The 10,098-nt window shown below is 48.4% G+C and overlaps 1 protein-coding gene across 1 annotated transcript in view; it reads right to left on the reverse strand.

Moving 5' to 3' along the window:
* Epha1 (EPH receptor A1) overlaps positions 1–9,525 on the reverse strand; it is a 14,684-nt gene extending 5,159 nt beyond the window's left edge. Inside the window, exons 1-10 of the mRNA XM_031381680.1 lie at positions 9,377–9,525; positions 8,432–8,499; positions 4,043–4,324; positions 2,305–2,707; positions 1,927–2,082; positions 1,285–1,629; positions 1,056–1,183; positions 675–825; positions 319–415; positions 47–105 (exon numbers count right to left, since the gene is read on the reverse strand). Of these exons, the coding sequence (XP_031237540.1) occupies positions 47–105; positions 319–415; positions 675–825; positions 1,056–1,183; positions 1,285–1,629; positions 1,927–2,082; positions 2,305–2,707; positions 4,043–4,324; positions 8,432–8,499; positions 9,377–9,461 (1,774 nt within the window). The 5' untranslated portion in view covers positions 9,462–9,525. The remainder of the gene's footprint in view (positions 1–46; positions 106–318; positions 416–674; positions 826–1,055; positions 1,184–1,284; positions 1,630–1,926; positions 2,083–2,304; positions 2,708–4,042; positions 4,325–8,431; positions 8,500–9,376) is intronic.
* Between the last annotated feature and the right edge of the window lie 573 nt (positions 9,526–10,098).

The raw sequence follows: 10,098 nt of genomic DNA on the forward strand, positions 1-10,098 counted from the left end.
CCCCCTCTCTTTCTCTCTCTCCCACTCATTCACCCTTCTGGCTCACCTCGATCAACATTGGTGGTGCGTTCATGCTGCCTCTGCTGTCTTTGTCGATGGCCTCTCCTATAGAAGTAGGGCAACTTCTTTAGGAACTCGGGGAAACCTCAGTGGTCCCATGAGCTCTGGCTCAATTTGCCACAGACATGAGGCAAACATGGCTGGGTGTGGGGCATGTCTAAACTTTGGTTTTAGGGGACAGTAGGATCGTTAGGGGTACAGACTTCTAACAAAGCAAGGGAATCCCAGATGAATGGGTAGGGAAGACAGAGCCAGCACCTTGAACGGAAGACATAAATCCCGATCAGCAGAGCTATTCCAAGCAGCAATCCAAAGATGACGGCCACAATCTCTCCTCCTGACAGGCTTCTGGAAACTGGGTGTCAGAGTTCAGAAGGCTGAGGCCTCACAGCCATTAGGGGTTATAAAGGCTAAAAGGTAGGGTCCCAAGTATACCCAAGGTCAGTTTTTAAGTGGACATTGGGTCTATATTTCCCTTAACAGAGATTATTGAATGGTCACATTATATGCATAAATACAGAGAAAGGCAAGGGTCACTTAAAAATAGGAGCTGAAGTGTCTTCAGGAGATGACAATTGTGTATGTCTGGGTGGAACAGGAGATAGGTAACTTACCTGGTGGGCTTGTCCGAAACTCATGGTCAGGGGAGAAAGGGCCAGGCCCCAGTGGGGTCAGTGTTCGCACTCTGACAATGTACGTGGTATCTGGCTGAAGTTTTGTCAACAAGACCCTGGGTTCAAGCACCATCTGGTGCCATTCTTCATCCTGTGGATGGGACTTGCATTAATGAGGCTGTGCTGAGCCAGGCTTGGTAGAGAAGATAGAGACACGGGAGGGCCTGGACAGGATAGGCTGTAGCAGTAAGGTCAGAGTCCTTTGCAGATGTTTATCCTGAGAAAGTTTGTTTTGGATCTTTCCCCGCATCCTAAACCTCAAGTTAGGAATGTGAGAGTGTACCCCCAAACACTGAATGGTGTCTCCACGTGTTTTCTGACCTGGTTCAGCACGTGCAGCTCATAGCTCAGATTCCCTCCAGGATTTCGGGGTCGGGACCCTGCCCAAGTCAGCTCCAGCTGCCTCGGTTCTTTCTTCACCAGCTTCAGTGACAGGCCAGAGAGTGACTCTGGACACAAGGTTGAATTTGGAAGGTAAGAAGGAGTCGCTCAAATTGTACCTCCACTGCTTCCTGCCCATCACTCAGCCCTGTGGTCTCAGGTGCCTCACCTGCATGCCCCATGTTGATACTGAGGGAAGCGCTGCTAGGGCTGGAACTGTCCAGTCCCGACACTCTGTTTTGGGATTTGACGGTAAATGTGTAGTTGGCATAAGGCTCGAGGCCTTCCACTTGCACAGTAGATGCGGTGAGCCCAGAAGCTGCTGGGGAAAAGTGCACACCTTTTCCACAGGGTTGGCAGGGGCCCCCATCCTGTGCAATGCCCCGACACTGCAAGCACTCCACGCTGTATCTTATATCATGGCGTCCCCCTGTATCGCTGGGGGGTTCCCAGCGCAGGGAGAGTTGAGTCCCTGATGCAGAGAAGCTCAGATTTTGGGGAGCTGATGGGGGACCTGTGGGAGAAGATAAGTTATCAAACAGGTGTCATTTCCTCTCACCCAAGCCACTGAGCCCTGCTTCTATCATCCCAATTACGTCTTCCAAAGCCCTCATGAGAGATTAAACTTCTACCAAAGAGGAAGTACTATATAACAAACCTCTGCGTTCTAGAGAGGACAGAGGGCAGGGAGCGGCTATAATTGGTGTCTGACTACCTAGGTTTCCATTACTCAGTAAGCTCTGAAGATGCTGGTCCCAAGGAGGGTCTAGCACCTGTTGCCAGATGGCCAGGCCCTGACTGCAAGACTTACGTGTGCATGCTACCGAGGGGCCCTCCCCAGGGGCTCGATAATGTCCATTCTCACAGGTACAGATGGTAGACCCCTCAGCCTCTGCTATGCTATGTTGGGGGCACTTGAGACAATGGAGTGTATTCATGTCCATTCGATAGAAGCCAGTAGGACAGGCTGGAGAGAGAAGACACAACCATGTTTTCTGTTATTTTGTATTTACATGATGGACAAAACCTGTAACCACCCCTCTCCTTTACCTCCCACCCTCCCCTTTTGCTAGAATTGGAACACTACCACAGACATCCCACTCAAGTTAAAAATCATGGAAGCCTTGTTTGGGTACTTGGAAGACCCACCCAGGTGTTCCCTGGGGTTTCCCGCTTCCCCATTCCTTACCAGTGCATTCCACATTTCCACTGCTTTCTTCATAGCCAGGCTTGCACTGGCACTGACCCACGGGCACCAGCCACTCACCATCAGGGCTGCAATGCATGCGTGGTGGACCTGAGGAACCCAAGCTGATCTGTGCATGGGAGAGGCAGGTTCCAGCTACTTCTACCAACCCTCCAGGTCCAGGGAGAGTGTCAGGGAAGTGGGCCAAGCCATGCACAGTCTCTGCACAGCGCTGGTAGAACACCCTTACAGACACTAGCGCCACACAGGAACCTGGGTTGTGGAAAGCTAAGTAGAGGCCACGGCGGGTAAGGTGACCCAAGGAGCAACGCTCCACGTTCAGCTTTACAGAGCCTGAGGCCAGGTCTCTGATGGTGAAGCTCTGGTCTGCTGCCACAGTCGTTACCTAGGGGAGAGGAAGGGATGATGTTAAGCCATGCTTCATCCTGTATAATATATACCTCTGGATTTAATAGAAGATGGCTACCTCTCATCCAAAAATCTAAAACATGAAGAGTTCCCAAACCTGACAGTCTCTATGGCATGCCACAACTGGGAATTTCCATATATGATCTCATGAGATTAATCACATGAATTTCATAATTTGAATTAGGTCCTGGGGGCTAAAGAGATGGCTCAGCACTGGCTGTTCTTCCAGAGGTCCTGAGTTCAATTCCCAGCATCGACATGATGGCTCACAACCATCTGTAATGGGATCTGATGCCCTCTCTTGGTGTGTCACAAGATAACGACAATGTACTCATATACATAAAATAAATAAATAAAACTTTTAAAAAAATTAGAATTAGGTCCCACTTCCCAAGATTTGTCTATATAAATATTCCAAGTTCTGAAATCTGAAACACTGAAGTTCCCAAGCATTGTGGGTAAGGAACACCCAGTTTATACAACCACGATGGAAGAGATCATGATGTGTGAGGTCCCTGGGTAATCATTTTACAGACATGTTTTTTGGCTCATGCAATAACCCTATGAGACAAGATGTCTTACCGTTTAACTTACAGAGAAGGGAACTAAGGCTACAGCAAACTAGCTCTTCTAACAGATAGTAGAGCTATGACACGATGGAGCTAGGATTGGAACTCAGACAGCGGAATGCTACGGACCATAAAACTTCCACCACTGGGAGGTGTTCCCAAGCCTGGTGCCAATGAGGTGATCAGTTACAGAATGTGTCATAACTAATTTATTACCAATAACAAACTTTACAACCTTCGCTCTTTGGAAAGAAATGAGAGCACATCCTATAATAATAAGCTCCAGACTGCTTTGTGTTCTAGGATGTTTCCACGCTAGGAAAGAACGGTATGGGACTGGTGATTGGCAGCCAGGAACTGTCCTGTGTATTTCGAGCAATACTCTTTGGGGCATGTCATATACGAAAATCATGGGCGCTGAAGTAAAATGTCTGAAAAATCTCCATACTATGCTCCCCCTTTCGACAACAGCATCAAGCTATTTCAATGGATGCAAGTAATAAGGTTATTATATGGTGAGGAAACTAATGTTCAGAGAGGTTAAATGATGCCCTTAAAGCCAGGGCACAGCCAGTGGTACTCAGGACTGCCTTTCTGTACTGGTGTCCAGTCCTGCCGTCTTATTCTACATTCACACTTGCTTCCAGTTTCTTCTCTGTTTCTCCTTGGCTGAGCTGGATCATGGCGAGGACCAAGGCAAGGATCTATATCAGAGAAGGGATGGCATGAAGGGGTGGCAGCACCTTTTGAAACAAAGGCCGTCGGAGCTGAATGCCCACATCCTGGTCGCTCTCCATGTAGAAAAGGTTGAAGGTCTCTTTGCATCCTTGAGGCCTAGCGCCCCCTGGGAAACTCTTACAGTCCCGCACAGTGAACTGCAGCTCTACTTGGACTCGTGAAGATTCCTCTCCTCGGTAGATCCAATTGGAGCGAAGCCAGTGGTCAGTGTCTCCACTTTCCTGTATTGGGCAGTCTTGGTACATGTACAGGGGTGTTCCATTCAGCATTTGTTGCACCTCACTCCACTGCAAGAAGAGAATCAGACTCAGTGACCAGAGCTGATGAAGAGGGAGTTGGGGTCAGAACTCCCAGGTTAATGGGCCTCACCAGACCTTCCAGCCCCAGGACAGTAGGTTAAGTGTTTCAAGTAGGAGCATTATTTGGACTTGGGGTAGATTAGATAAGATAGCAACCCCTTAAGATCCTAGACAGCCCTGGTTGGTCCCTTAATTTCATCTGTTTCAAATACAAGAGTATGGGTTGGACCTACTTAGTAAGTAGAACTCTCATGTACCCACAAAGGCAAAGCTCATTCAAAAGCCATCTTCAGGTTATAGTAAAGCCTCTGCCCTTGGAGGACAGGGACAAGCTAAGAACTGTTTACACAGAGATCTCACTCTCTCCAATACTCCTTCTACTTATGACACCACCAAAGTCCCAACAGTTAGCGGGGCTCCCAGGTACCATCTAATCTACCCCTTGACTTTTTTTTTCCACATTGAAGAATTTTTAAACCTAGTAATCATAATGGCTGGCATTACTGTAACTTGCAACAGGCCACTGATATAGAGCCAGTGTGGAGTGGCTTGCCCAATATCTGAGACAGAGTTGGAGTACAAAGCCAGGTACTCCAGGTACAGAATTTATGCTCTTAAACTTCACATCTAGCAGGTTCAGGAATTGACTGACAAAGGTTAGGTCTCCCCATCCTTCCACCTTTAATCTGAGAGGTAGCCACTCTTAATGGTTTGAAATAAAGCTGTCTAGACCACTTTCAAAGCCTCCTGAGAAGTAGTCTAAATGGTTCTGCCTTGTTAGAATAAATATATACAAGGGTTATTCTGTAACCTCCTTTGTTGTAACAAATAATGCCCTGGAACTAGCCCTATAGAATATACATAGACCCGTCTTTTGTTGCAGTATATAAACAGCATCTGAGCATATGGATGCACCATAATTGTTAACCATTCACCTGTTGTTGGGTAATTAGTTTCTAGCTTTTTTTTTCTTTCATTTTATTCTAGGAAAGCAGACAGATGAATGTAAGATTTCCATAGAATTGCTGAATCAATAGATAGATCTCAAAATTTATAAGCTGTTGCTAAATTGCCCTCCAAAGGTTTTATCAGCTTACACTTCGGAAACAAGTACAGGAGAGTTCATTTTCTAAAAAGCTCATTAGAAGAGATATTAATGTTAATATTCTTTTTGTATGTTGCCAGCTCCATGGCCAAGGCAGCCCTATTGGCCTCCCAAGTCACATTTCTTTGAAGGGACGGTTATATGTTTCTTTTCTCTTCATCGGCTATGTACATGTTCATTAACTAATGTTATTCACTTGGGTGAGTTTTTAAAAAATATTAATACTAATTATTTGCTTGCTATATATGCTTCAAATATTCTCAGCCATGCCACATTTTTGCTAATGGCATCTTGTATGTCAAAACACATTTTTTTTTTTTTTTGTATAATAACATCATGAGTTTGGGGCTCTGTGTTTTGACTGAGATCATAAAATTCTTTTTATCTTTTGAAAATTTTGAAAGTTTTCTTTTTTTTTTTGGCTTAAACTTTATTCTTACTAGAATTTATTTTTTGTATGTGCTCATAGAACAAGGAGAGGAGTTCTTCCTTTCACTCTGTCACAACCTTGCAGACAACCAGTTGGCCATAGGGTGACCAATCAGTTCTTTGGGGGGGCGGGTCAGCACACACCCCTAACTATATTTATGTGGCATTGTTTGAGATGACTGCTGGGTAAAAAACTATAGATACAGGATTAGCTCCGACAAGCTGCCCTTTGGCAAAAGAAACGTCCATCTTTGAAAGGGACTTAAACTAGTGAGCTACCACTGCCAGGAAGAAGGCTGCTCACCGAAAACTCCTTTAACCCCAGAGACTTTTAAACTGGGCACAGCAGGACAGCCTTTGTTCATTTCACACTTGCGCCTGTCACCACCTCCCCGCCCCCACTCTTCTCCAAAGCTCAGGATACTACACAAGCTTCAACCCTCTGAACTTTCCTGGAACTTCATCCTGTGTGAATGAAGGTAATTAAAGTCGTGTTTCTCCTGTTCATTCATCATCCATTGTCACTTTCACAGCCTCGCTTAGGGGGAGGGTAGGAAGTACTTCTGTCCCCAGCAGTACTTATCACATGGACTAGAAATTCCATGGTCATCCACATGAGAGTATCGTCCATGTGGAGTCTGTGATTGGACTTTCTACTCTGTTCCTGGGTTTCTTGTTATCATTCCAGGTTTTAATTACTGTTGATGTTCTGATTATCTGTTGGTGGGACGGGTACCGTACGTCATCTTTCTCTTAAGTGCTTTCTTGGCCAGATGTAGTTATGAAAGCCCACAGATTTCACAAAATAGTTTACTATATTTGGGATGCCATCCCATAACTTGATGGAGAAGAGACTGAGGCCCTAAGAAAGTTCATTCTGAGATTTTATTCTACTCCGATGAGTGGGCCCTCATGACCTTTAAAAAAAAAAAGTATCACTAATTAAGAATTGGTAGGGTGGGGCCATTTTGATGCACATAATTTTGTATTATGTCACAGAGTTCAAAGATCAAGAGGAGTGTCCAAAGGCCACGAAGCTGGAATGAAGGGACACCTGGAGGGGAAACTTTGCTGGGAGCCTAAGAGGAAGCCTAGGGCCCTGGCAGGTGGAGAGGGTGGTTGTGGTACTGTGTGGCAGACCACTAGCCAGACTGCCAAGGCTGCAGCTGGAGCCTAGGGAAACAGATGCTCCGAGCTGTAACTGCCTCTTCCAGCTCCAGCAGTGACAGATGGAGACAACTCTGGGGCCAGAAACAGCTCTGAGAATCCTTTCACTTGACACTCAGGAGCTGCTGGTTGCTATATGGGTATATTCTGGGAGCCTGGCTCCAAGGACTTAATCTGTTTTAGAAGAGGGAAGGGACATGAAAGAGACTGAGAGTACAGTTGCTGGGGTGTGCTGCCTTTCTAGCATCTGATGGGAAAAGAGCCTTGCTTCCATAGGGGCTCAGTTAGGGATGAGTTATTTGGGTGGGGCTGGTGGAGCTTAAGGAAGAGCCAGTGGGAGCCAGCAGATGGTCCTGCTGCCTTCCTTGTGGGTGATTAGCTGGTTTATGAGATGAGGCACCTATTAAAGCTGGCCTAATCTGGGATTTTCCAAATGGCCCCTCCTGGAGAATACATTATGGTTTAGTCTATTAACTCTAATTATAGGCCACTCTGTGGAAGAGCTCAAAGGGGAGCCTCGACCCTCCAGCCCAAGAGAGAAGGAAGACAATAACCCTAATTCCAGAAACAGCAGCAGCACATGTCTTGGATATTGGAGTAAGGAAGCCAGAGAATAGGTCCAGGACCAGTAAGTTTCCAACCCTGGAGGAACCATTCTGTGGTTCTCAGGCCAGGTTTACTGCATTGCAGCAGGGGTGTCTCTGGACTTCGGGTCTGAATACAGTTTCTGCAACACACTAACTTGTCCACCTCTGCTCACACTCTTAACTGTCACCTCTTAGGGTCTCAGTGACACCTAAGGAGGTTAGCGACTTGGAGCTGTTTTTTTTTTTTCTTTCTCAAACAGCTGGAATCCATAGTGTTTGTGGAGCCTGCCTGGGAGGGATGGAGAGTGTGTGCAGGGGCCATGGAGGCGAGCAGCTTTTAAGTTTGAGGGAGTCAAAATACCTTTGAAGACTTTGATGAAAGTTTTGGCTCTCTTCTTCAGAAAAAAAAATCCATCCATCGTTTACACTTTTATGGAGCTCTCTAATGTTCTGAAACCCATCCACATAACTCCACGGTAAGGAACAGAGCTAAGACTGGGGGATGCTTTCCAGGTGTCTCAGCTCTCACCCAGCCTTCCTTAGCATAGGCATGCTCTCCCTAGGAGTTGAGAGCTCATCCCCCCCACTAGGAGGGTGAGGGAGTAGAGATAGTTCCCGCTGAGTGAAGCTTGACACCCCCTGACTCCCCAGAAGTACCATTCAGGAGGCTCTGACTCAGCTTCCCCTCCCCCTCTTGAGGAGAGGCTTCCAGTTTTTCCTGCTCTTTTCTGTTCCTCCACCCACCTCTCCACCCCATTTCCCACTGGCCTTCAAACTTGAACTTTCCCAGGTCCTTCAGACACTTACCCCAGTTTCTGGGGGATCCAGAAGCCAGCCTAGCTCTCCTTGTGCCGTGCTTGTGTCCATTAGAGTGACTGAATGGGGGAGAAAAGAAGGATGTCACCCCTGGGGAGGAGGTGCCCAACTTTCTACTTTGGGTATTCTGGGACTCCCCAGTCCGAGGCTGCCAAAACATCCTCCTAACACTGTGACATCTGAGGCAGAGGAGAAAGGCAGAGTGGCACAAGGGCTGGGGGACTGGAGCCTGAACCAGTCAGGACAGTGAGCGTTACAAGATTAACCCCTGACACTGCACCATGGAGCCCCGGAGAACATCTGCAAGGATGCCGTGGGCGGACGTCAGGGAAACTAAGCCTTTGTAGTCCTGAGTGGGACCCTGGCAAGGGGGATCCTGCTGCATTTTGACTCCAGTTGTCAGTGGCCTGCTCTGGTAGGTGAGGGTGGAGGAGGTGGGGCGTAAGCGAAGCTATGATTTTGGGAAGTGGGAGGGGCATGGTCAGAGGGCGTGCAAAACTTTAGTTGGAAGATTGGACCCCCACACCTGGCAATCCCAAAAGTTCTAACCCTTCCACCACTGGAGGAGTGTTTGTGATCCGGCTAGGCTGGCAGAAGGAGGCTTTCCGCCTCAGACTTCTGAGTGCTGCAAAGTCAGGGGTGGACGTATGGAGGGTCCCATGGTGCTGCAGTGGGAGTGCAGCTTCCTGGCTGTGGTCAGGAACTCCCTCTCCAACCGCAGCGAATAGTGCTGGCCAACAGGGTAGGGGTGACTGATCCCGTGGGCAGGAGTCCGGGGTTAAAGACCAAAGATTGGCCTGACCAATCGATCTCCCCGCTACTGGGGAGAAGCCAGGGAGAAGTAGTGGGGCGCGGGAAAGAGGGCCTCCTCAGGAATGCCGGCTCTTGCAGGCTGCTGCCCGTCAGCTGGCAGAGGGAGAGGGCGGGGGTCAGTACCTTCCTCGGCGCGCGTCCCCGGGGGCAGCGGGGCGCAGAGCAGCAGCAGCAGCAATGCGAGTCCCAGGGGCCAGCGCCGCTCCATGGCGCCGGCCGGGACCTGGGACCACGGCCCCTAAGGCTGGGCCAGGTCGCGAGGGACTGGGCGATCCAGGCCGGCTAGGCGGGGGCGGAGGGCGGGGCCAGATGAGGGGCGGGGCCTCGGCCTCACCTGGTTCACCTTCTTAAAGGGACAGTACGACAGGAAGGAAACTTGTTAGACAGGTAATAAACTTTAAAACCTGGAGGCGTCTTATTTGGAATGAGACTGAGGGCGCCGCCTAGTGGGTGTTGCTAGGAACTGACTAGACAGACGTTCTTAGGCGTATCCTAAACCCAACCCAGAAGAGATCTCGGTTTTGCTCCTTTTCTTTTCTGTGGACTTGTGAGACTTGTCATGCTCACTTGGAAATCTAGGAGTGGGAGACACTCCTTCATCCGTTTCGACTTCTCTGACAACTATGCAAATTGGTACAGTCCTTAGCAAAGTCAGGAGGAGTCTTCAGGGAGAAGCTGGTGTGACCAGGGTGTTTAGTGGCAGAGAAAGATTGAGAAAGGCCTGCAGGCAGGGAGCCTCAAGGTGCGCTCAGGGAGTGGTACATGGACCAGTTTGACTGCTGGGGTACAGCATTTGTTTTGGGAGCCAGGGCAGAAAGACAGGTGCGGACCAGAGCCAGGGAAGG

This window comes from Mastomys coucha, unplaced genomic scaffold, assembly GCF_008632895.1.
Source record: "Mastomys coucha isolate ucsf_1 unplaced genomic scaffold, UCSF_Mcou_1 pScaffold20, whole genome shotgun sequence".
Classification (NCBI taxonomy): domain Eukaryota; kingdom Metazoa; phylum Chordata; class Mammalia; order Rodentia; family Muridae; genus Mastomys; species Mastomys coucha.